This window comes from Pituophis catenifer, unplaced genomic scaffold (genome assembly GCF_029215685.1).
Source record: "Pituophis catenifer annectens isolate HBS135680 unplaced genomic scaffold, rPitCat1.0.hap2 SCAF_17, whole genome shotgun sequence".
Classification (NCBI taxonomy): domain Eukaryota; kingdom Metazoa; phylum Chordata; class Lepidosauria; order Squamata; family Colubridae; genus Pituophis; species Pituophis catenifer.
The window spans coordinates 10,837,884-10,864,471 of NW_027256897.1; the positions used below are offsets into that span (position 1 = coordinate 10,837,884).

General features: G+C 45.2%; 1 protein-coding gene across 8 annotated transcripts in view; it reads right to left on the reverse strand.

Annotated features, from left to right (window-relative positions):
- The window catches only part of SPTAN1 (spectrin alpha, non-erythrocytic 1), a 101,404-nt gene that overhangs the window by 27,923 nt on the left and 46,893 nt on the right, over positions 1-26,588 (reverse strand). For 5 of the 8 annotated variants that reach the window (XM_070955595.1, XM_070955599.1, XM_070955596.1 and 2 more), the window contains 17 exons: positions 24,089-24,193; positions 23,923-23,946; positions 22,927-22,962; positions 21,959-22,006; positions 19,937-20,028; positions 18,648-18,792; positions 16,893-17,074; positions 16,702-16,801; positions 15,777-15,974; positions 13,603-13,749; positions 12,397-12,500; positions 10,543-10,705; positions 7,297-7,311; positions 2,861-2,992; positions 1,547-1,684; positions 1,306-1,410; positions 11-219 (listed from right to left, as the gene is read on the reverse strand). In XM_070955595.1, coding sequence (XP_070811696.1) covers positions 11-219; positions 1,306-1,410; positions 1,547-1,684; positions 2,861-2,992; positions 7,297-7,311; positions 10,543-10,705; positions 12,397-12,500; positions 13,603-13,749; positions 15,777-15,974; positions 16,702-16,801; positions 16,893-17,074; positions 18,648-18,792; positions 19,937-20,028; positions 21,959-22,006; positions 22,927-22,962; positions 23,923-23,946; positions 24,089-24,193 — 1,943 coding nt within the window. The remainder of the gene's footprint in view (positions 1-10; positions 220-1,305; positions 1,411-1,546; positions 1,685-2,860; positions 2,993-7,296; positions 7,312-10,542; positions 10,706-12,396; positions 12,501-13,602; positions 13,750-15,776; positions 15,975-16,701; positions 16,802-16,892; positions 17,075-18,647; positions 18,793-19,936; positions 20,029-21,958; positions 22,007-22,926; positions 22,963-23,922; positions 23,947-24,088; positions 24,194-26,588) is intronic. The other 3 variants (XM_070955600.1, XM_070955598.1, XM_070955594.1) reach the window with 1 other exon arrangement.

A 26,588-nucleotide genomic window follows, 5' to 3' on the forward strand; every position in this document is an offset into this window, starting at 1 on the left:
AAGTCCGTACTTGATCCAAGATTCCTCGTCGTCCATATCTCGGAAGAACTGGTGCAAACGATGGGATTCGTTCAGTTTCGCCCGCCGGCCGGCCGCCATGTTCTTAATCCGTTGGAAACGCCCGTTGATGGTGTCGCGCTTGTCCTTGACTTGGGAGGTGTCAAAAGCACTGCTGGTCATCAGGCTATCAGCTTGGCCGTTGAGGTCCTTCAGTCGATCCTGAACATGGACAGAAAAGAGGACAACCCCACCCACCCAAGACATGAGGAGTTTTCCAGAAAGGAATGATAGACTAACTAGAGTTGGAAGCGAGGGACCTTGGACGTCTTCTACTCCAAACCCCTGCTCTACCAGGAGACCCTACACCATTCTGGACAAATGGTTGCCCAATCTCTTCTTGAAAGCCTCCAGTGATGGAGCACCCACAACTTCTGGAGGCGAGTCGTTCCACTGGTTGATTGTCCTCACTTGTTAGGAAATTCCTCCCGAGTTCTAGGTTGCTTCTCTCCTTGATTAGTTGCTTCTTGTCCTGCCTTCTGGTGATTTGGAGAATAGATTGACACCCCCACCCCTTCTTCTTTGTGGCAGCCCCTCAGATATTGGAATCCTCTATCATGTCACCCCTTAGTCTTTCTTTTCACTAGAGTAGACATTATTCTTCAATTCTGCCCTCCCTTCCTGCAACTTTCATGGAAAATCAGGTTTAGCCCCTGGACTAGACCCACATTAGGCTGTGGTTAGAATTAGAATTAGAATAACAGAGTTGGAAGGGACCTTGGAGGTCTTCTAGTCCAACCCCCTGCTTAGGCAGGAAACCCTACACCACTTCAGACAAATGATTATCCAATCTCTTCTTAAAAATTTCCAGTGTTGGAGCATTTGCAACTTCTGGAGGCAAGTTGTTCCACTGATTAATTGTTCTAGCTGTCAGGGAATTTCTCCTTAGTTCTAGGTTGTTTCTCTCCTTGATTAGTTTCCACCCATTGCTTCTTGTCCTGACCTCAGGGGCTTTGGAGAATAGCTTGACTCCCTCTTCTTTGTGGCAGCCCCTGAGATATCGGAAGACTGCTATCATGTCTCCCCTGGTCCTTTTCATTAAACTAGACATACCCAATTCCTGCAACTGTTCATATATTTTAGCCTACAGTCCCCTAATCATCTCTGTTGCTCTTCTCTGCACTCTTTCTAGAGTCTCCACATCTTTTTTACATCGTGGCGACCAAAACTGGATACAGTTAATCGATGGTTAATCAAGCAGGCATCATTTTAGATCAAGAACATGTCATTCCCTCTGGGGATTCCTACCTCATGGGCAGAGATGTCCGCTTCCAGCAACTGGTGCTTTTTCAGGAGGTTATTTATGGACGCCAGGTCTTTCCCATAATCTTCCGATGCGAGGAGAGCTTCCACCTGCAAAGAAGCCCGACATGCTAACTGAAGGAGGGTCTCCCTATTTCTCCAGGACAACAGTGGGTTTCCAATATTCAAACATGCCCAAGGCCTCGACTCCCCCCAAAAGAGGACGAGGGGGGGGGAAGGGAGCTACCTCGGAAAGCCAGAAATCGAAATCCTTGATTCCCGTGTTGAAATTCTGCTGCCTGTTGGCTTCCTTCAGCTTCTGGCTTTTCTCGGCCGATTTCTGCACCAGGAACTCCCACTGGTCAGCCAAGGCCGCCAAACGAGCCTGCCGATGGGATGGAAGGAAAGGAAAGAAATCCAGGCTCAGGGTGGGACAAGGAGGCTTCTCCCTTCAGGCTCCCTGGAATCTGTTCCAGGCAATGGAGCTTGGCAGCTTTATCCACAGGGAGGAAAAGGGAACTTATCAGCTGGACGCTGACTTTCCTGCCAATGCCAGTTGTCTGCTGGGCTTCCCATTCTAAAGAGAGCTATTTTCTGACCATTCAAATCATCCTCTACCTCTGGGTGGTCTAGCATAGAAGCACCAAGAGGTTGAAAGAGGCGGTTGGGTCAACTGTCCCCTGTAAATCCGATTTATTTTTTTTTTAAAAAAGTGAAGAAACAGGGACACCTTCTCTGCAGCCCAACACGTAGTAGCTCTCCAGAAGGATGGAGGATAGGGCCCTGAGAAGTCAAAATTAGAATAGAATAGAATAACAGAGTTGGAAGGGACCTTGGAGGTCTTCTAGTCCAACCCCCTGCTTAGGCAGGAAACCCTACAGGGATTTCTTCTTTGGGGCAGCCCCTGAGATATTGGAACACTGCTATCATGTCTCCCATAGTCCTTCTTTTCATTAAACTAGACATACCCTGTTCCTGCAACCGTTCTTCATATGTTTGAGCCTCCAGTCCCCTAATCCTCTTGGTTGCTCTTCTCTGCACTCTTTCTAGAGTCTCCACATCTTTTTTACATCATGGCGACCAAAACTGGATCCATTATTCCAAGTGTGGCCTTTCCAAGGCCTTATAAAGTGGTATCAACACATCACGTGATCTTGATTCTATCCCTCTGTTAATGCAGCTTAGAACTGTGTTGGCTTTTTGGGCAGCTGCTGCATACGGCTAGCTCCTATTTAAGCGATTGTCCACTAGGACTCCAAGATCCCCCTCACAGTCACCACTATTGAGTGAGCTGCCACCTATACTCTCCCTGTGCATTTTGTTTTCCTTGCCTAAATGTAGAACCTTAGTTTTTTCATCGTTAAATTTCATTTTGTTAGATAGCGCCCAATATTCAAGTTCCACCAGGCATAAAATCAGAGAAACTTCATGTCCTAAGTAGAAAAACCACCTTTTATTGAAAGAGGCTCTCCTGACATCATTCTTATCACCCCATTAAATAGGAATTATTATTTGCATGCAATTTTACGCCAGGTGGACAAGAGTGGAGGGCAATGCCTACCTTCACGGCCTCTTCACTGCCGGCACAGGCACCGCGGTCGATGAGGGAATTCCCGACATCAATGACGCCACGGATTCGGTCCGCGTTGGCGTGCAGCTCGGCTTCGAAGGCCTGGTGCTTCTGATGCTTACTCTGAAGGTGGCAGAACAGCAAACGGTTAAAACAAGTGGAGAAAGGCTCCTGAAGGGTTTTTAGAGATGGGGAGGACCAAGGTGGTGATTTAAGCCAATTCCAAGGGCTGCCACTCCGAACTTAAATCCCCGTTTATCTCCCTGAAGGAGGAAGTGTCACAGGGTTTCTGCCTGCTCAGGAACAGGAGGGGAAATTCATTTGCAAGGGGTTGCTGAACTTCTTGGGGTTGCGAGGGGCTGAGGCACATGGGCACTGGAGCTCATGATATTCCCAAGGATGAAGGGAATTATAGTGCCACCCATCAGGAGGGTTCCGGCGTGCCAAAGCTTCTTCCGTTTCATGCGTGAATTAAGAAAAAGGGGTTTGGGCCATGAAAACTGAGGACAGCTGAGGTTGCCCGTGACAAAATGGGTCGCTTCGTAAGCACAACAGGGCATAGAATCAAAATTGCAAAAGGCGACAGGCCTGTTTTATGCTGCCAAACCGCCTTTGTTGAAAAGCTGCTGGCCCACAGGCTCCCCACCACACCAAGGGCCTGGTGGCTCAGCAGCAGACTGATAGCATTGTGATTAACACCAGCTGCCTGCAATTACTGCAAGTTCGAATCTCTCCAGGCTCAAGGTTGACTCAGCCTTCCATCCTTTCTAAGGTAGGTAAATTGAGGACCCAGATTGTGGGGGCAATAAGCTGACTTTGTATAAATATACAAAAGGATGAAGGCTATTGCTTAACGCATTGTAAGCCGCCCTGAGTCTCTGGAGAAGGGCGGCATATAAATCAAATTTAAAAAAAGAAGAAAAGAAAGAGAAAGAAAGAGAAAGAAGGAAGGAAGGAAGAAAGGAAAGGGAAGGAAGGAAGGAAGGAAGGAAAGAAAGAAAGAAAAAGAAAGAAAAAGAAAGAAAGAAAGAAAGAAAGAAAGAAAGAAAGAAAGAAAGAAAGAAAGAAAGAAAAGCTGACTTTGTATAAATATACAAAAGTATAAAGGCTATTGCTTAGCGCATTGTAAGCCGCCCTGAGTCTCCGGAGAAGGGCGGCATATAAATCAAATTAAAAAAAAAAAGAAAAGAAAGAGAAAGAAAGAGAAAGAAGGAAGGAAGGAAGGAAGGAAGGAAGGAAGGAAGGAAGGAAGGAAGGAAAGAAAGAAAGAAAAAAGAAAGAAAGAAAGAAAGAGAAAGAAAGAAAGAAAGAAAGAAAGAAAGAAAGAAAGAAAGAAAGAAAGAAAGAAAGAAAGAAAAGCTAACTTTGTATAAATATACAAAAGGATGAAGGCTATTGCTTAACGCACTGTAAGCCGCCCTGAGTCTCCGGAGAAGGGCGGCATATAAATCAAATTAAAAAAAAAAAGAAAAGAAAGAGAAAGAAAGAGAAAGAAGGAAGGAAGGAAGGAAGGAAGGAAGGAAGGAAGGAAGGAAGGAAGGAAGGAAAGAAAGAAAGAAAAAAGAAAGAAAGAAAGAAAGAGAAAGAAAGAAAGAAAGAAAGAAAGAAAGAAAGAAAGAAAGAAAGAAAGAAAGAAAGAAAGAAAGAAAGAAAAGCTAACTTTGTATAAATATACAAAAGGATGAAGGCTATTGCTTAACGCACTGTAAGCCGCCCTGAGTCTCCGGAGAAGGGCGGCATATAAATCAAATTTAAAATTAAAAAAATTAAAAATTAAATCTGCTGCTTAATCATCAAACGATAAAAGCCCTCCTCACTCTTCCCGCCCCAGTTTTTCTGGGCAGTGCACAGTTACAAAGTTCCCCCTAACCCTTTCCGGACCCCAGCCATACAGAAGAACAAAAAGAGAAAGGGGAAGGAAGGAAAAAGACAGACAGAGAGAGAGAGAAAAAGAATGCACACACAGAGAGAATCATGAGTTGGGCTCACACATCACAGTCCAGAAAGTTGGGTGGTTTGAGGTTCACACAAAAAAACCCCAAAAAGGCTACTGCTTTTCCCCCGCCCCTAATTTGGTCTCTTATGGGGACAGAGCTGCGCTGTTTTGTTCACTTGAAGTTTAGAGCAGGGGTCCCCAATTCAGTAGTTCATTCAGAAGCGGGCCGCGTGAGAAATGGGCCAGTGCGCGCATGGGGCTCCACTGGTCCAAGAGGTGCCCCAAAGGCTTCTCTTCTCTCGTGCGTGAGTGGAGCTGCCTACACGTGCAGGCTGGCCTCCCGTTCGGGCAACCCGGTTCCCCTCTCATTCCCCCCGTCTCCAGCCGAGCTGCCGGGCTCCCCATGCTCCAAAAAGCAAAGTGGTGAAGAGGCCGTGTGACGAGCGCGTCCTGCTCAGCTTGGCTGACTCACCGAGGCTGCCTGCGCTGGACATCCAATCTGCTTTTGGGGTGCCGGGCAGCCTCGGTTGAGCCTGAAGCAGCAGCACAAGACCCTGCCCCCCCCAAAGGCGTCTCTTCTCCACGCCAAAAGCTTTTGCGAAGGGATGAAAGGGTTTTGGGGAGGAGCGATCTCGTGTTGTTTCTTCCGTCCCTTTGCAAAAGCTTCTGGGGAGTATTGTGGCCGGCCAGTGGATCTGGCAACTGATTCGGACAGTGAGGAGATTGGGGAGGAACATGGGCAGTCCTGCAGTCTGGGGAATGTTCTGATGAGGGCTCTGCGTCGGAGGCAGAGAGGGGGCCAGGGCCGTATGACAGGCATCAGCTGCCTTCAGAGTCGGAGATCAGAGGGGCGGAAGAACAGCTGAAGCCTGTTCCCAGTATGCACATGCGCAGAGCTGCCAGACGAAGGGAACAACTAAAGAATAAGGGTTGACTTGGGAGTAAGGCCACAGGTGGACGATGAAGGGCCCCTCCCATAGGTAATAAAAGAGGAGCGAAAGGGGAGGGGTGTTTGCAGGAGACAATTGGTAGAGCCTTGGTAGTACAGTGGTCTAAGGCACCCTGTTATTAAGCTAGTTATTAAGACCAGCTGCCTGCAATTACTGCAGGTTCGAATCTCCCCAAGGCTCAAAGTTGACTCAGCCTTCCATCCTTTCTAAGGTAGGTAAATTGAGGACCCAGTTTGTGGGGGCAATAAGCTGACTTTGTATAAATATACAAAAGTATGGAGGCTATTGCTTAACGCCTTGTAAGCTGCCCTGAGTCTCCGGAGAAGGGCGGCATATAAATCAAATTTAAAAAAAAAAAAAAATTGCACATCAAAGGATGCTCTCCTCTCGTGTGAGTGGAGCTCAGTGGACGCCAGCCCATCGCTCCTACGTCCTCGTTCCAGTTCAGACTGCAGTTCCCAATGATTGGGTACCGCTGGTTTAGAGTATTGTGTGAACCCAGCTATTAGGTCAAAGGAAGAGTTGAGTGCAGCATCTGGCCAGATGTTAGCTCCCTCCCCGAACAAGACCAGGAGGGACGTGGTTTTTTTTTTAGATCTCACTGTTGATCGTCAAGGAAGGGACGCCATTTCCCTGTTGACCCCTCTCCCTCTCCCCAGTGTGGCTATTGGGTTGCTTTCTCTCAACCATAATGCACCAGTTCTGGCCATGTTTGCAAAGGGAAGGGAGATCCCATCTGGGGACACAACAGCAATGGACTGGGTTCAACTTCCCCAGCCTTCTGCCCTTCGGAAGGCTGATGGCCATGCCAGTTGGGGAGCATAGCTGGAATTCAATCCAACATTTCTAGGGTGGGGGGAAGAGGACAGCCCAAACCAGGGGTCGGCAACCTGCAGCTCTGGAGCCGCATGTGGCTCTTTTATCCCTCTGCTGCGGCTCCCTGTCGCTGGTCAGCTCCACAATTGATAGGGCTTTCAGTTAGGACAGGGAGAGGAAAAAGGATGCCACGCTAGGAGGAGACTCTATGGTGGGGGAACCGGACTTCCGGTCGGCTGCAGAATTGAACGGGGGCTTCCGGTTAGGACCTTTGTGGCTCTTTAAGTGTTTAAGGTTGCCGACCCCTGGCCCAGACAGAAGACTTTGAAAGACAGAGACCAGAGAAGATTCAACTTCCTTCCTCTTGGGTGGAATAAATATATACATATATATATCCCCATATATATATATATATAAGGGGATGCAGGCAGGTCACCAACAAACTCAAGCAGTTCATGCTGCGAAGTGAACAGGTTAATGGGGAAGAGGCACTTAACAAGAACCAAAAAGACAAGACAAGTCCACGTCAAGGTGGGGAAACGACAACGACGATGACAAAAAAAATAAAAATAAATAAAAAGCAATCACCGAGTGAGTGGTTAAAAAAAAACACGACGACAGCAACAACAACAACAACGGAAGAACGAACGAGGAGATGAGTGGATGAAACGTTTAAGACTTCAACACAAATGAAGCCAAATCAAGCCGGGCTCTTTTGAACTTACCAGGAGTTTGGAAAGCTATAAAAAACAGACGGGGGAGAGAAAGAGAAGAACAGATCAGTGCCATCTCTGCTGATCCAGGCAGGGCAGTTTTAAATTTCGACTCGCTAAGATATTATTATTATTTTTTTTGTTTTAAGTTTTAAAAAAGCAGATTTAGCATGTAGACCTGCCTATAAGCAGGTCTACATCCTCTATAAGAGGATTGGCAAAAGGCAAATGTCAAGGGCAGTGCTGGTGAACCTTTTCGGCACCCAGTGCTGAAATGGAACTCGCGCGCGCGCGTGCTGGAAATCGGAAGGGCAGCCACCTGGTGCTCATGCGCGCTGCCGGGAAGGTGATCTTCCGGTTTTTGGCGCACATTCACATGTGAATACCAGCTGGCCGGTGCACATGCGTGCACGGGAAACCAAAAGAAGAGCTTTCTATCAGGTTCGCCTGATTCGCCAATTGCGTCCCTTTCTAGACCGGGACTCATTACGCACAGTCACTAAGCCCTCGTCATTTCCCGACTTGACTACTGCAATGCTCTCTACATGGGGCTCCCCTTGAAGTGCACCCGGAAGCTCCAACTGGTCCAAAATGCGGCCGCGTGAGTAATTATGGGAGCAACATGGCGCTCACATGTAACACCTCTTCTACGCGAGCTGCACTGGCTTCCGGTGGCCTTCCGAGTGCGCTTCAAGGTGTTGGTTCTTACCTTTAAAGTGCTCCATGGCTTAGGACCTGAGTACTTACGAGACCACCTGCTGCAACCGATAACCTCCCACCAACCAATACGCTCTCAGAGTAGGCCTACTCATAGTACCATCATTAAAACAATGTCATCTAGTAGTTCCAAGGGAGAGAGCCTTCTCTGTGGGGGCACCTACTCTTTGGAACAAAATACCCCCTGGAATACGAATAATCACAGATCTTCGCACTTTCCGACGTGCCCTGAAGACCTTTCTGTTTCAACAAGCAGGGCTAGCATAAACATCTACATTCTGTGCCAAGGTCTTAACAGATACACCAAGTTGACTCAATTTATTATCCCCTTTCTGGATCGGGATTTATCCAGCCCCTTTCTGGATCGGGACTCCCTACGCACGGTCACTCAAGCACTCGTCACTTCCCGTCTGGACTACTGCAATGCTGTGTACATGGGGCTCCCCTTGGGGTGCACCCGGAGGCTGCAGTTAGTCCAGAATGTGGCCGCGCGGGGGATTATGGGAGCGATGGGGCGCTCACATATGACACCTCTCCTGCGCGAGCTGCACTGGCTTCCTGTGGTCTTCCGGGTGTGCTTCAAGGTGTTGGTGACCACCTTTAAAGCGCTCCATGGTTTAGGGCCGGGGTATCTGCGAGACCGCCTTCTGCCGCCAATAGCCTCCCACCGACTGGTTCGCTCGCACAGAGAGGGCCTCCTCAGGGTGCCGTCGGCCAGACAGTGCCGGCTGGCGACCCCCAGGGGGAGAGCCTTCTCTGTGGCAGCACCTGCCCTCTGGAATGACCTACCCCCTGAGATACGCATGATATCAGACCTCCGGACTTTTCGTCGGGCCCTGAAAACACACTTATTCCATCTAGCCGGGCTGGCTTGATCCCATCCTCTCAGTTTTAATTGAATTCGGTTTTAATTGGGTTGTTTTAAATTATTGGGCCGAAATTATTTAATTGTTTTTTAAACTGTTTTTAAATTTTATATGCTATGTTTTATCTCGGCTGTACACCGCCCTGAGTCCCGCAGGAGAAGGGCGGTATAAAAATAAAATAAAGATAAAAAAAAATAAAGATTTACTGTTTATAGGGCGGTATAGAAATTCAATCAATCAATCAAGCAATAAAAAAATAAATAAATAAATAAGATCATTTTCCCAGGGTGCGCATGCGCCGCAGCCAGCTGCTCTTCCGGTTTCCAGCGCTCCCACACGTGTGAAAACCAGCTGACCAGCACACTGGAACCTGAAAGAGCAACGGGTGATGGCTTGCGTGCCCGGAGAGATGGCTCTGCGTGCCACTTCCGGCACGCGTGCCGTATGTTCGCCATCACGGATCTAGGGAGATTCTCAGTCCTCCAGGTCATGGTTGTCCCAAAGGTGCTTTTTTCAAGAGGCAATTGGACTTTCTGGTTTTTTTTTTCTTTTGAAGTGGTTTCGCTTCTCCTCCAAGAAGCTTCTTCAGCTCTGGAACGCCTTCAAAGAAAAACCAGAAAGTCCAACTGCCTCTTGGGGGAAGTGGGGAGGAAGAGAGAGAGAAAAAAAAGCATCAAATGGAAAGTATTATTTTGTAGGAGAGGCGAAGGGCCTGGAAAACTGGATTATCTACTGCCGGGACTCTTGAGTTGGTCCCAGGGAAACCATGCTGAGTAGCATTTTGGGTTTCGGCGTTTGGGAAAAGTGGTTTGGAAAGAAAGGGTCCCACAATCCCCTCCACCCCCCTTTCCAGAAAGCACAAGGGAAATTATCGGCTGTCAGGAAGGCTGATTCCTGGATGAGAAGGGCAGGAGGGAGGGGTTGAAGCTGATGGGGAATTCTAGGAGATGTAGTCCCAACAGGGCTGACAAGGATGAGCCATCAGGTAATGTTTAATAGAATCCAATTCAGTATTTCCAACGCTGAATATGTTAGGAGTTAAAATGTGGGGAAAGTTTTTGCTTTTCTTAAATTTTTCACGTTAATTCAATATACAGGTAGTCCTCGATTTACAACTATTTGTTCAAAGTTACAACGGTGCTGAAAAAGAGACTTACGGCCTGTCCTAAGGACGACCTGTTCGCACAGGTAGTCCTTGGCTTACGACCGCAAACTGAGCTCAAAACGTCTGCCGTTAAGGCGAGACATTTGTCCGGTGAGTTTTGCCCCCATGTTACGACCTTTCTCACCACTGTTGTTAAGTGAATCGCCGCAGGTGTTAAATTAGTGACACAGTTGTTAAGGGAGACGGGCTTCTGTCAGAAGATTGCAAAAGGGGATTGCGTGAACCCAGGACGCTGCCGAAAGTCATAAATGTGAGTCGGTGGCCAAGCGTCCGAATTTTCAGCATGAGACCATCCAATGGGGATGCTGCAACGGTCGTAGTTGTGAAAAACGGTCGTAAAGTCACTTCTTCCAGTGCTGCTGTAACTTCGAACTGTCACTAAATGGACTACTGTAAGTCAAGGACTATACTGTACCGCTCCTGTTTATCCCATAAGTCAGATCTGAGGATCTTTCCTGGCCGGCCACAACCCACCTGTCTTCCTTCTTTGGGGTCCCAATCAGGGCTCACCTGAATATTGGTGGGATCTTTATAGGATTCATCGCTTGCTGTCTGGAGCTTCTCACTGATCCAGGCCTCTATTTCATCCACGTCTCGGCTGAACTGCTGCAGGGTTTGGGATTCTCCGAGCTTAGACCTCTTTTCGATCATCTGAGCTTTCAGCCGACGCCACCTACAAAACCGAAGCACCGTCTTTAAAGATAAATCAGCTAAACATTGGAAATGTCACCAAATACCTGGATCATACTATAGAACAGAACAGAACAGAATAGAATAGAATAAGGAATAGTATTAGAATTAGAATACAATACAATAGAATTAGAATAGAATAGAATAGAATAGAATAGAATAGAATAGAATAGAATAGAATAGAATAGAATAATAAAATAGAATTAGAATAGAATTAGATTAGAATAGAATAGAATAGAATAGAATAGAATAGAATAGAATAGAATAGAATAGAATAGAATAGAATATAGAATAGAATTAGAATTAGAATTAGAATAGAATATAGAATAGAACTAGAACTAGAATAGAATAGAATAGAATAGAATAGAATAGAATAGAATAGAATAGAATAGAATAGAATATAGAATATAGAATATAGAATATAGAATATAGAATATAGAATATAGAATATAGAATATAGAATAGAATAGAATTCTTTATTGGCCAAGTGTGATTGGACACACAAGGAATTTGTCTTGGTGTATACGCTCTTGGTGTACATAAAAGAAAAGATACATTCGTCAAGAATCAACACTTAATGATAGTCATAGGGAAACAGTCAATATAAATCTTAAGGATACCAGCAACAAGGTTACAGTCATACAGTCGTAAGTGGGAGGAGATGGGTGATAGGAACGATGAGAAGATTAATAGTAATGCAGACTTAGTGAATAGTTTGACAGTGTTGAGGGAATTATTTGTTTAGCAGAGTGATGGCGTTTGGGGAAAAACTGTCCTTGTGTCTAGTTGTTTTGGTGTGCAGTGCTCTATAGCGTCGTTTTGAGGATAGGAGTTGAAACAGTTTATGTCCAGATGCAAGGGGTCTGTAAATATCATACGTGGTGGACATGTGGAGAAGCAAAGAAGTACTGGACAAAAATTAAGACATGGTTGGAAGAGATGATATAACAACGTATTGAGTTGAAACCAGAAATATTTCTGCTAGGAATTCTACCTGAAATTTATAGTAAAGAGAATGTATGTTTAATTATTTGTGTATTAACTGCAGCTAGAATTGTATTTGCACAACATTGGAAAAGTGGAGAGATTCCCATTGACGAGAAGGTGATAAGGAAAATACTAAGAATGTGCAGAAATGAACAGATTAACATTAGCAATTAAGGAAAAAGAGCAAACTAAACATTATATGATATGGGGAGTATTTTATCAATGGTTGGAGAATAAAAAAGGAGTTTGGAAATGAAGGAGATCAAAGAAATAAGTAGAAAATAAATTAAGATAAAGTAAGATGAAAATTGTTAAGTGTATTTATGATGTGAATAATGACGTTTAATGTTAATACGGCATCGCTACTAGAAGATTTTAAGAAGAAAATGGAGACTTTTAGAATGTTTAATTGTAATATTAAGTTTAGAGAAATAATGTTAACGGATTAATTCATTAATGAATGAATGTGAAAGATGTAGCAAACGAGGAACAATGTCGCACAGAGATGATGTTTGTACCCAGACGACGCACTGCATAAGGGAAGATAGAATGTTTATCTTCGTAACTGAAAACTAAAAAAAATTTTTTACCACCAAAAAACCCCCCGAAGCACCGTCGTTTACATCAGGGACGACTTGCAACAAACCAAAAGACTAGGGGAACGACCCAGGCCCAGGAGCCACTCACCTGTCCAGCACCTCGTGGCGTCTGGTGGCAATGACCCCTTTAGAGTAATGATCAGCGGCAATCAACTGGTCAGCAAAGGCCTGGAGGGCAGCGATTTTTTCCTCCTAAATACAATTAAAAGGACAAAGTTGGAAGAACGTCGGCACCGGGACAGGTTGCCTTCGCAGCGAAGCCAGAGCAAAGTTTGCGCGGTGGGGGGAAAAAAAAAAAAGAAAAAAAGATTGCACACAAATTCCTGGTGTGTCCAGTCACACTTGGCCAATAGAAGAATTTTATTCTATTCTATTCTGAAAAGAAATCGCTGTCGTTCTCACCCTGCCTGGGCCAAAAACTACAGCGGCCCACCGTTCGAGGAGTGACAAATAGGTTCTAATTCGTTAGCAGAGATGGCTGAATGGTCCGCTTTGATTAAAGAAAAGAAAGCAATTAATGTCGTTTCCACTCGGAAACCGCTTCTGGGCTTTCTGCTTGAGGTGGGGGGGGGGGAAATCAGACGGTTTTGGGTTTCGCTGATTAGATAAACTGGTTGTTATAGAAGAAAAGGCTAATATATATATATATATATATATATATATTACTAGCTGATAACCCGGCGTTGCCCAGGTATTTCTTTATCCCAATCCTGAAATTGCTTGAGGCGTTCCTGAGTTATGCTGGCACATACACACACTCACACACACCGAGTGGCCATTGAGAGGGACCTTTCTTCCCCCTACTCCCATGCCCATCATCCCTGCCCTCTCCCTTCCTACTCCCATGCGCCCCTCTTTCTCGCTCTGTGTACGATCCTGGCACTTTGCCCCAAATCCACCAGGGGGCACCTTCTGCCAAGAGAAGGGAACATCAGGCGCTTCCCCGGGCGAACGTCACAGCTGGCTTGCCAGAGGAAGCTGCGAAGGAACTGACATCACAAACAACTGCCGCTCTAGGACGCCACACTCACTCTCCTTAACGGCCCAGGCGTTCCAGAGTGATGCTGGAACACACAGACACAGACACAGACCAGGGGTGTTTTTAACCCACCCCACCTCCCAGTATTTGTTTCCAGAGGATAAGTCATCTGTGTACCAAGTTTGGTTAAAATTACTCAAGGCGTTCCAGAGTTATGCTGGAATATACATACATACAGCAAAACAGTATTGAAAACCCTGATAAACTGCTTGTAATTATTTCTGTGCTTGTTATGGCTTCAAAAAGCAATCCCACCTGGACATCGATGGCCTTGTCGAAGTCTTCGTGCTTCTTGATCAGGGCCTCCACACTGTCCAGGGAGTCCCCCTTATCTTCGGTATTCAAAAAGGCTTCTCGTGCGGCCATCCAGTTCTCCGCTTGCTCACAGTCCCTGTGGAAAAGCTAAAGCGAAGGAACAAATATGTCAGTAAAACCAGAGTACCCACTTTAGCCCCAGGTGGCGTGTCAAGCCCATGTTGTGGCCAATCTTCTCCTCTCATGCCAGAAACAAGGTGTACGTTAAATATCGATGGAGATTCTCAATCGTCCAGGTCATGGTGGCCCCCAACGGTGTTTTTCAAAAGGCAGGTGGGCTTTGTTTATTCTTGGAAAACGTTTCGCTTCTCATTCAAGAAGCTTCAGAACTGATAGGCTCCCTAAACTATGTCTACTGGAGCAGATAAAATTGCAATCACACACCCTCTGGATTACTAAATTGACAAATTATATAAAGAGCTATGGCAGTGTTGGCGAACCTTTTCAGCACTGAGTGCCGAAACAGGAGTGCACGCATGTGTGCTGGAACCCAGAACAGCAGCCCTCCAGTTTCTGGCGTACATGCACGCGAAGACCAGCTGGCCGGCATGCATGCGTGTGCCGGAAACCAGAAGATCATCTTCCCGGTGCGTGCATGCGCTCCGGACGGCTGCTCTTCCGGTTTTGGTGCTCCTGCATGCATGAAGATGAGCTGGCCGGCACGCCAGAACCCGGAAGAGCAACGGGAGATGGTTCATGTGGCCAGAGAGATGGCTCTGTGTGCCACTTCTGCCACGCATGCCATAGGTTCGCCATCACGGAGCTATGGTTTCCCTGTCCCGTGTAACAGGAGAAAAAAAAAAAAAAAAGAGTTGCCCAAATTTATTTATTTAGCGTACGGCAAATACATGGACTTACAGTAGTTCAAATGTGAATGTCCAGTCCACCCAGCCATTCAAGGACAGGATGGTCTGTGTTGAGAAAAAAATCAGATATTGGGCCGGTATAAACTCCTTTGTTGTCCTTTCGGCCTGACAAAGCCCGTTTTGTTGATCTGTTGCCATGAATTTAGAGAGCCAGGAGTTCTACAAAGATTTCTGACAGCCAACTGCCAATTCTTCAATATAGCCTGGCTGCGAATTGTTGCTTGTCGTTTGGTTCACACTTCTGTGCTATCCAGGGTGCACCACCAGGAGGCGAACTAGAGTTGCCCAAAGAATCATGGCTATAGAAGCTCAAAACGACATAGCCACACTTAGTAAGGCTGGTAGCCTGAAATGGCTGAGCAAATATAAACACATCTTCCAAATGGACAACTATTTAAAGTCACAACTGCCAAAACATCTCAGGGAGACGTTTGCCCGAGCAAGATTCGAACGGCGAGAGATAAGTACCTCCATCCACATATTAAAACGTATCGCTCAGTGGGAGCCCCATATTAAAACAACATATACCTCACGTGTGGCCAGAATCTGAAAATGACAATTTTCAGCACAATTTCTGACTAAAATGGTCCAACTGAGATAGGCATAGGTGGGTGGGCCTGATTGGGATAGATTGCAGGGGAAGATACAAAAATATAATTTTACGTCTTTTTAATTCTATTTTACATATTTTTGTATGAAATGATTGTATTTTAAACCTATCACTATTGTATTTTACCCTACTCATTTTAAAGATGAGAGCCTTGGTAGTACAGTGGTCTAAGGCACCCTGTTATTAAGCTGGTTATTAAGACCAGCTGCCTGCAATTACTGCAGGTTCGAATCTTGCCAAGGCTCAAGGTTGACTCAGCCTTCCATCCTTTCTAAGGTAGGTAAATTGAGGACCCAGTTGTGGGGGCAATAAGCTGACTTTGTATAAAATATACAAAAAGGATGAAGGCTATTGCTGAGCACATTGTAAGCCGCCCTGAGTCTCCGGAGAAGAGCGGCATATAAATCAAATTTTTTTTAAAAAAATTGTTTGTTTAGAATTTTATTGGTTGTGTGTCTGTATGTGTCTCTCTGTGTGTATGTGTGTACATGAGAAACTTTGTGGATAAGAAGTGAAACAAGAATTTTCTTTAATTTTTTTTTGAAAAGCACCTCTGGGACATGGCGGAGGCTACATTCCAGGAACTAACTTCTGCCACCAAAGGGGAAAGGGTTGGATTTTCCACTACATGGGCGTACCTGCAATTCCAGACACTGGTCCAACATCATTCGGCGTTGGACCCAGGCTTTTTCCAAGTCCGCCCGTTCTTGGTCGAGGATGTCCAGCTTCTCCTTGATCTCAGGGCTGGCGTAGTGGCCACGGGCCAGGAGCTGCTGTCCAAACTGCTCGAACGCCTGGAAGGTGCCAGCTCTGGCGTCAATTTCGGTGCGGTGTTCCTGAAAAGGGAGGGAGATGCAAGGGCTCGGATGGGGAAGATCTTCGCAGGAAGGTCAGTGGTGGGCAGGCAAGTGGTTAAACTTGAGGGGGCAAATTCCTGGCTTTCTAGATTGCTCTAAGCGTTGTTACAAGCCTGGGTTGGTTGTCACTCACCCAGCTTCAAATAGCTCCGTTTCACTCCACTGCACATCTCTTAATCCGGTTGTCCCAGCTTCGTGGCAGCCACCATGGCTGCCGCCCCCCGCTGCCTACGCACAGAGGGTTCCCTCTGATCTCCGAGGAACTTGCCTGTTCCTCTTGGTCGTCCGAGGTACCCCTCTTTCTTCCCCATCCCTGCAGGACGGTTCCGATCCGAAAACCCATCGGCAGCGGTTCGGCAGCCGGGGTTTTCGCGGCGCTCATCAGAGCCCGCTATTTCCCCGACTGTCTTGCCGCGATGCCAAACTGGAAGTCACACATTTTTTTGATGCTAATTCCCAAAGACGTCTTAAGAATGCCCAAATTCTTGACCAAATTTGTCCCCACTAACAATGGGCAGTTTCAGGCCAATCTCCTAGGACTGGGGAGGGATCTGGTTGCTCCCTTGGTGGAAGAATAACAAGTAAAGAAAAACAGGAGACTAATCTGAAGGTCATCGAAAAAACAGCAGGAAACGGGCCTCAGCTATCCTAGCACAGGTTTAAAAGTGGGTCTGGGGTCTTCACCCTGCAGGGAACTTTCACGTACTTGGTGTCTCTCCAGTAAGGCTTCTGCTCCCGTCACGTCCTTGGCCAGCTCATCGGAGGACACGAGGCCTCGGATCCCATTGATCCAAGACATGAGGTCCCTGGGCAAACAGAAGGTAGAGAGCAACCCGGTTACACAGGCAGGTCTCTGGGGACGTGATCCTGAGCTTTTGCCCCCAAACCTAAGCCCACCTGAAATCGCTGAGGAAGCGCTGCAGGTCATGGGATTCGCCCAGCTTCTCTTTGCGCTGGTTGGCCCGTTTCCCGAGACTGTTCCAAGCCTGGTTCAGTTCTGTGCATTTTTCCTGGAGATCTTCCGATGATTCGGGGTGGGACTGGATCAGCCGCTCCGCCGTTTCTCCCAGAGAATTGACCTGAAGCACACACAGAGAGAGAGAGAGAGAGAGAGAGAGAGAGAGAGAGAGAGAGAGAGAGAGAGAGAAAGGAGGAGAAGATCAGGAAGGATGGAATATTTTTGGCCCTAAAAAAAGAGAGAGGTTTTTCTACTTTGGGGGTTTGGCTAGTCTAAAGAAAAGAAGAATTAGGGGAGACATGATAGCAGTATTCCGGTATTTGAGGGGCTGCCACAAAGAAGACGGGGTCAACTTTAAGAGCCTCGGTGGTGCAGCAGAGTAAGTGCTGTTAAGTGCTAGCACTTAGCTACCAGCTGCCTGCAATTAGTGCGAGTCTGAATCTCACCAGGCTCAAGGTTGACTCAGCCTTCCATCCTTTCGAGGTAGGTAAATTGAGGACCCGGATTGTGGGGGCAATACGCCAGCTTTGTATAGAACAATGCCGCTTGGGGGGGGGGGGGCGAAAGCCCTAATAAGCAGGTATATACATAAAAGTATGCGGGCTATTGCTATAATGCATTGTAAGCCGCCCTGAGTCTACGGAGAAGGGCGGCATATAAATTGGACTAATAAACTATGCCACCCAGAGTCCCTTGGGAGTGGGGCGGCATAGAAATGTGACTAAATAAATAAACAAACAAACAAACAAACAAACAAACAAACAAACAAACAAACTTATTCTCCAAAGCACCAGAGAAGCAGGACAAGAAACAACAGATGGAAACTAATCAAGGAGAGAAGCAACCTGGAATTAAGAAGAAACTTCCTAACAGTGAGGATAATAATAATAATAATAATAATAATAATAATAATAATAATAATAATAATAATAATAATATAATAATAATAATAATAATAATAATAATAATAATAATAATAATAATAATAATAATAATTTTATTTCTATACCGCCCTTCTCCCGAAGGACTCAGGGCGGTGTACAGCCTATTTAAAAACACAGACAAAACAATGATATAAAATTTAAAATAATTAAATAAGTGGCTCAAATTTAAAACCCCAATAAATTTAAATACCCCAATTTAAAACTATTGTGTTGATAGTCCGGCCTGGCGGAACAACAGGGTCTTCAATGCGCAGCGAAACACCCGGAGGTCAGATATCTTACGAATTTCCGGGGGCAGTTCATTCCACAGGGCTGGGGCTCCCACAGAGAAGGCCCTCCCCCTGGGCGTCGCCAGGATAATTAACCAGTGGAACAGCTTGCCACCAGAAGTTGTGGGTGCTCCATCACTGGAGGTTTTTAAGAAGAAACTAGACAGCCACTTATCTGAAATAGTATACGTTCTCCTGCTTGAGCAGGGGGCTGGACTAGAAGACCTCCAAGGTCCCTTCCAACTCTAATTCTATTATTTGTATTGTATTGTATTGTATTGTATTGTATTTCTTATTGTATTTCTTATTCTATTCTATTCTATTCTATTCTATTCTATTCTATTCTATTCTATTCTATTCTATTCTATTCTATTCTATTCTCATTCCATTCCACTCCATTCCATTCCTAATTCCTATTCTATCCTAATTCCTGTTTTCTATTTCACTCCATTCCATTTTCTATTCCACTCTCCTCTCTCACCTTGTCCCCAAGGGCTGCCAGGTCTCTCTCGAAGCCCTCATGCTTGCGTTGAAGGGCCTGCACGCTCGCCAGGTCATGCCCGTAATTGTCGGTGTTCAGCGCCTGATTCTTTTCTTCAATCCATTCCTTGGTCTCGTCAGCATCTCTGGAAGGCCACAATAATAGGAGTAAGAGCTCTGACGTTGTCCAGCGCTATTGGCAGGTGACTGGACAGTCAACCTGCACGCACGAACGTCGTAGGCAAAAATCCTTTCATCTAATCAGCCCAAAACTGAGCCTGGATAGCTCTGCAGACAAGGCACTGTAATTTAACACCAGCTGTCTGCAATTAAAGTAAGTTCGAATCTTGCCAGACTCAAGGTTGACTCAGCCTTCCATCCTTTCTAAGGTAGGTGAAATGAGGACCCAGTTTGTGGGGGCAATAAGCTGACTTTGTATAAAATATACAAAAGGATGAAGGCTATTGCTTAACGCATTGTAAACCGCCCTGAGTCTCCGGAGAAGGGCGGCATATAAATCAAATAAAAAATAAAAAAAAAAACTCAACAGGAACAATCGTGTACTTTCAATTCTGACTGGGCAGTAGCCTAACGGATCCAGTTATGAGGGGGATGCAGGATAACAGCTGTTGTGGCCTGCCAGCTGCCAGTGGAGCTGGCGGCAGACTTGGACGATGAGGAGGTTGGGGAGGAACTTGGGCCAGTTCTGGAGTCTGGGGAAGGCTCTGATGGATGCTCTGCATCCGAAGCAGAGATAGAGCCAGGGCCGTCCAACATTTCCCAGCCACCGGAGAGACAGCTGCCTTTGGAGTCAGAGATGAGTGACGAGGAGGAGGAGGAACAGCTGGGGCCTGTTCCAGATGCACGTATGCGCAGAGTAGATAGGAGAGGTGAACAACGGAGGACAAGGAGTCGACTCGGAAAGCAAAGCACACGGTGAACGGCCCCTCCCTAGCTGGGGAATAAATAGAAGGGGAGTGGGTTGTCGTAGGAGACAACCGTTCGTATTTCTGAAGATTTTGCTCATCGTGTTTTGTGCCACAAAGTTTGTTTGCCAGAACTTTATTTGCAGCCTTTCGTCACAGCCTTGCAATTATCACAAGGAACTGATACGGTCTGCTGCGGCAGTGATCTCCTTGCAGGACTCTTGCCTGGACTTTTGGTGGGTGAATGCAATTAATTCACCAGAGGTAAATAAAGAGAGTTTTTTTTTTTTTTACTGGCGAGGAGTCGGTTTCTTATTTCTGCTAAGGCTGGGTCAGAACAACAGCAGCAGCTCTCTCTCCTCACCTGTGGAACCGCTGGACCTCATGGGCGCTTCCCAACAGCTGGCTCCTCTCTTCAGCCAGCTGTTGTAGAGATCGCCAGCGTTCGTTCAGCTCCTGGAGAACACCAAGAAAATAAAGAAGAGGGTATTATCAGCCCAAGACATGGCAGGCACGTCCTTTAAAAGAATGAAGGCTTAATTAATTGTCTTCTTAGTAGGAGAGAAGGTTAGATAGGGAGAAAGAGAAGAGGAGGGGGAGAAGAAAGGGGAAGGAGTGAAGGAGTAGGAGAGGAGGGAAGAAGAAAGTAGGAAGGATAAAAGAAGGGAGGGAGATGGAAGAGAATGAGAAGAAAGACTGCTGTACAATAAAAAAGATGGAATGGAAGAAAGGCAACCCCGAACATGTGTAAATGTACTAGGATAAAGAATGAATTATCAAAAAAATAAAGGAGAATAAATATGAGTAAAAATAGAGAAATTAGAATTTGAGGGCGAATAAAGATGTTGTTTATATAAATAAGCATAGAAATATTAAGATGTGATCAAAAAACATGGAAAAGGAAGATTTTGGCAGAAATTGTAACTAAGTCAAAAATGTATTTGGATACGATGAGTTGTATAAGATATGATACGGCCAATACTCTCTTCATAAAATATACAGGTGATGTGGGGGGAAACAAAAATCAATAAAACTTGATTCAAAAAATAATAATAATTGTCTTCTTGATGCAAGTCATTTTATAAGCTTAGGAGAATAGGGCAAGAAACTGATGATGTAACCCAGTCTGGTCACGAAACGTTCAGAAACCAAATTGAAACAAAGCTTGGAGAGCAAAAACCACTGCCAAAATGATGGCTTAAATCCACAGGAAAAAAACATGCCCGGAGAGAAATATGCAATTATTGTGCAATTGCATCCTTTCCATTCGGTTCCGACCGGATCACCCGATCCAGTAGTGATGGCGGTGGGTGGTTCGGAGAACCGGTAGCAAAAATCCCTGCGCACCACCTCCCCTCCCAATGCCCAGCTGTGCCGCACGATCATCAGAGGCTTTTTTAAAAAAAAACTTTTAAAAGCATTTTTCTACAACCTCTTCCGACGAAAAAATGCTTTTAAAAGTAAAAAAAAAAAAGCCTCTGATGATCGTGTGGCTCAGCTGGGATCGTCAGTGGCTTTTCAAAGCATTTTTTTCTGCAACCTCTTGGCCTAAGAGGTGGTAAAAAAATGCTTTGAAAAGCCTCTCTGACGATCCCAGCTGAGTTGCCTGATTGGCAGAGAGGCTTTTCAAAGCATTAGAAAAAATGCTTTGAAAAGTTAAAAAAAAAAATTGGCCACACCCACCGTCACATTAACCCCCCCCCCACTAAGCCACGCCCAGAAGAACCAGTAGTAACAAATTTTACATTTCACCCCTGGTCCTTTCCAAGAGTTGCTGATCAAGTAAAATGGGAGATAATAATCATCACCCAACTGTTATATCAAAGGCGGCAGTTTCTGTATTCACATCGCTTCTAAATTATTTGATGTGTTTTTAAAACCAGGAACTTGCTACAGGTAGACTTCGTTTAGGGACCGTTCAAAGTTGTTACAACGGCACTGAAAAAAGTGACTTATGGCTATTTTTCACAGTTACACCCTTTCTAGCACGCCCGTGATCACGCGATCAAAATTCAGGCGTTTGGCAATTGATTCATACTTATGACCGTTGCTGTGTCCCCAGGGTCACCTGATCCCCTTTTCTGACCTTCTGACAAGCAAAGTCAAGGGGGGAACCAGATTCGCTTAACAACCGGGTTGTTAAGCGAATCTATTGTTAAACTTATTCAACTGCGGAGATTTACTTAACAAATGTGGCAAGAGAGGTCTTGAAATGGGGCAAAACTCACTTAACAAACATCTCACTTAAGAACAGAAATTTTGGGCTCCATTTTGGTCGTAAACCGAGGACTAGCTGTATAGTTTTTAAAGTGGATGGAATTGGAAAGGTTGAAGGGTTTTTTTTTTTTTAACTATTTCCATTCAGGGACGGAGGGGACATTCTTACCTTGATGGAGTTGAATGTTGCTACAGTGTGTACCATCATTCGTGCAGACTGGAGATAAAACGGGAATGGAAAACAAGAATTACTAAAAAGACCAAAAGATCTACCGTATTTTTCGGAGTATAAGACGCACCATTTTCCCCCTTAAAAGGGGGTGAAAATTTAGGTGCATCTTATACACCGAATGTAGCCCCGCCCACCCACTGGCCCCCACCCTTTGGCCTCTGCCTTCCAGCAATTTACCTCCTTGCAGCAAGCAGCAAGAAGAAACAGCCCATGTCAGCTTCAGCACAGCCTAATTAGCACAAGTTGATTGGATCGGCCTCCCGACTCTCAGCTGTTTTGCCCCTCTGCTGCTTGCTACAAGGAGGTAAATTGCTGAGAGTTTTTTTTTTTCCTGGTGCTAATCAAGCTATGCTGAAAACGAAAATGAAAGTAAAGCAGGCTGTTTGCAGCAACGAGGCAAAATTGCTGGGAGGCAGAGGCAGATTTCTTTTTCTTGTTTTCCTCACCAAAAAAGGTAGGTGAATTTTATATTCCGAAAAATAAGGTAAAACCATTTTACTAATACTTTCTAATTTCTAGATCCTCTCTATTATATATTTTCTTACTTATTTATTCCTGTCCTCTAACCATTTGTACCATTTATTCCATATTAAGTAATATTCCGCTTTTCTTTTATTTCTTTCGTCAATTTATCCATCTCCGCACAGTCCAAAATTTTCCTTATCACCTCTTTGTCTTTTGGTATGACATTATTTTTCCCAATTTTGTGCATAGGTTATCCTAGTTGCAGTTGTAATATGTAGAATTAGATATTGTATTTCTTTATTATAATTTCTTGGGGGTATGCCCAATAAAAATAATTCTGGTTTCAAGTCTATATTATGTTCTGTTATCTCTTCAAGCCACTTTTTAATTTTACTTTTTTGCTGTTGCATAAGTCCCCGTTATTTTCAAAGGAAATTTACCTTCCATGGAGAAGCGGTCTTGGAATCTGCTTCATCCTGTTTGAAAGAATTATCAGGGGGGGGAAAAAGAACTTCAGAGCTCGCCAACAGAAGCCACAAATTTTCCCCGAGTTATTTTTTTTCAACATCTAGATTTATGCATGAAAAAAATCCTCACTTATTTCTCCTTAGGGACTTAAACTGAGGCTTGTTCCCCAGGGATTTTTCAAACAAACGTTAAGTGAGGTTATACTTTTCTTTGGTCATTTTGAACATGTAAGACAGTGTACAGCAGTGGCCAAAATTGTTGAAACCTTTTGGGAAAAAGGGCATTTTCTAAAACTAGCTAATAACACCACTTTTTTTGGGAGTAGTACCATAAAATTATATTTCAATGGAAAGATAATTTAATCAAGAATGTAATGCAATAGCTTTTATGAAGGATTTGCTATTAGAACAGCAGTTACAGTATAAAGAAGGAAAGTGAAAGATGTAGAAAAAAACGAGATATACAAAAATTATCACGTCAGTGAATCCTTCGTTGGGTAACCTTTAGCATGAATTATGGCCTTACAACGTCTTCCCATGGAGTGAACCAAGTCTTTTAGTTCTGCAGCTGTTATCATGTGATACCAGGATTGAACTATGACTTCTATTAACTGGGCTTTATTACTGTGTCACTTCTGACTAACAAGTTTCTTTAGTTGACTGCTCCATAGATTTTCAATTGGGTGAAGGTCTGGGCTATTCCCAGGCCATTCCAGCAGTGGAATAGGATTGAAAAATCCTATTTTTTTTTTCCAAAAAAAAGTGTTATTAGCCATCAAACCTCAAAAATACACTTTTCCCAAAAGGTTTCCACAATTTTGGCCACTACTGTATACAGATAAGATGGAGAGATGTTAAGGGGGAAGGACTCTCCAGATCAACCTCTATTTTTCTCCCCCTTATTGCTTTTTGGAAATTGCACATCCCAATTTCCCTGCTTTCAAAAGCCACATTTGAAGAGAGGCTTACCCGTGGCATCATTCCATAGACTTCCTAAAAAAAAAAGAAGACGACGACACAAACAATTATTTCTGGACGGAAGAATCTACATTCTGTAGAAAAACAGAAGATCATTGTGCATTGCTAAAAGCACTTGCAAAGACTGGGCAGGAGACTCCGAGGAACCCAAATTTACCTGCTGTTGCACTGCTTGAACCTCTTCAGCTATGAGACCTTCCGACTCCAAGTCGTTTGCCACCTTGTTGATGTCCTTCAGACGGGACTCGTTTGCTTTCAGATCCTGCGTGGAGTGAAAAATACTTGATGGGTGAGAATTCAGCAAGCGTTTTCTGCCCCAGCTCCGGATTTCCGAGGATATTGACACACACCAACGGTCCTTATCAAATTTATTAAGTAGCAAGAATAAACAAGACCGGCAAAAGATTGGCAACCAGCCCAGAAAACAAGATATGATAAACAAAAATGCTCTGATGATAATTACGAGTTGTTTCCAGCAAGAAAGCACTAGCTGCGTGCGACTTAAATAGGCTAAGGGAGTGGCCAATTATCCTCAAGCCTTACTCTCGAGGAGACCTCCTCCTCCTGGGTAGCCACTCCTGCCTTTTGGCAGCCCTGCGTGCTTGAGCATTGAGGAGAGGCTCCTCCATTTCGCTCTCTCCACTTGAAGGAGCCTCTGGAGGTTCTGAAGGCCCTGGCTGAGTCTCTGCCTCTGGCACCACATCCTCTTCAGCCTCCTCGCTGTCCGATGCGAGCGCTGGCTGGGCAGGCTGCTGGCGTGACACACCAGCCTCCTCTTCATTGGGTGATCAGCCACGATCCGCGCAGGCCGCTGGCGGGCCACAACAAAGAGAGAGACGCGCCACCATCAAACTGGGACTGTATCAGATGGCTCCATCTCACAGGAGACTTGAAGCTCTCCCAGAATGAGAGAGCTGATGAAGGCATTTCTTAATCACAGGTTGGGTTTGATGTGCATATTGAGAACGGAGTTACTCCTTCCAAATGCTAGTTAGCGCTTTTAACTTGTCTAGGAGTCACTACACCACCTTTTAAAAGTCTATGGAGATTCTCAGCCATTCAGGTCATGGCTGTCCCAAAGGTGCTTTTTCAGGGGGCAACTGGATTTCTCTTGTTTTTTTCTTTGAAGAAAAGTCCGGTTGCCTCCTGAAAAAAGCACCTTTGGAACAACCTGGATGGCTGAGAACCTCCATAGATGTTTCAACAACAACAATTTATTACAGTCTTAGACCAGAGACCAGAACAAAAAAAAAGCAGTCAGTGTATATACACTTAAAATTCTAGTATAAAATAATAAATAACAATTACAATCTATAATAAAATCCAGTGTCAATTACACACGGTCTGACTATATGATAGTTGCAATCCCTAAACTGTGTGGCCCGTTGTAGGTTCAATGCAGTGGTGAAATCTAAAATGTGTTACTACCGGTTCTGTGGGCGTGGCTTGGTGGTGGGGTAATGTGACTGGGTGGGCGTGGCCAATTTTTGTTTTACTTTTAAAACCATTTTTTACATGTAAAACCATGTAAAAAAATGCTTTCAAAAGGCTCTGATGATCCTAGCTGAGTTGCCTGATCGTCAGAGGGTTTTTAAAAAAACCTCTGCCGATCAGGCAACTCAACTGGGATCGTCAGAGCCATTTAAAAGGAAAAAAAGCCTCTGATAATCGTGCGGCTCAGCTGGGCATGGGGGGGCGGGGGCAGGGATTTTTGCTACCGGTTCTCCGAACTGCCCACCGCCATCGCTACCTACTTGCCCGAGCCGGTCCGAACCGGGAGCATTTCACCCCTGGTTCAACACTAAAAGGGAAATGACTAAGCAGTGCAAAGGGTTTGCCACAATTGTTATACAACATCACTATGGTGGAGAAGAAAGTTGTTTGCGATGAATCCCCAGTGCATAGACTTTTAGCTAGATGTTCTGGTCCACCAGCAGCCTGCGGACCTCGCAGCGAAGTCGGGACAGTGAGGAGGCTGGAGAGGATAATGGGCCAGTCCTGGAGTCTGGGGAAGGCCCGGACGAGGGCTCTGCGTCGGAAGCAGAGATGGGGCCAGGGCCATCTGGGAGTGATGGATGCGACTCCGGAGCCTCCAGAGTCGGACAGCAGAGAGGCAGAGGAACAGGAGGAGCCTGTTCCTAATGCACGCATGAGAAAAGCTGCCACAAGAGCAGCTAAAGCAAAAGGGACGACTCAGGAGTAAGGCCAAGAGATGATTGGCCCCTCCCATAAGGCTTAAAAGACTAGCAACGGCTCTTTGTCGGAAAACAACATTGATAGATTTGTTTCTTGTCTTGCTGCATTTATTTCTTGTTTCTGAACTTTTGCCAAGAAAAGCCTTTGGCAGGTTGCCAAAGTAGACCAAGGTTGGTGATAAGGCTGAAGAACTGTGTTATGAAGAGTTTGTTTTGAATTAGTTTGGACTACACTGGGAATGAGTTAATTCTCAGCTGTTCTAATAAAATCTGTTTGGTTAGAACTGATTGCATCTGACAATACCTACTTTGGCCCAGGTCAAACACTAAAGAATTTGGGATGAACACCCTTTGAATGGTGTGGGAGTGGGAATGGATTTCCAGAGGAAAAAATTGCATTTGCACCACTCAGGTGACCCTGAGCACACAGAGAAACCTCCAGTTGGCCTCAACGACCCTCTG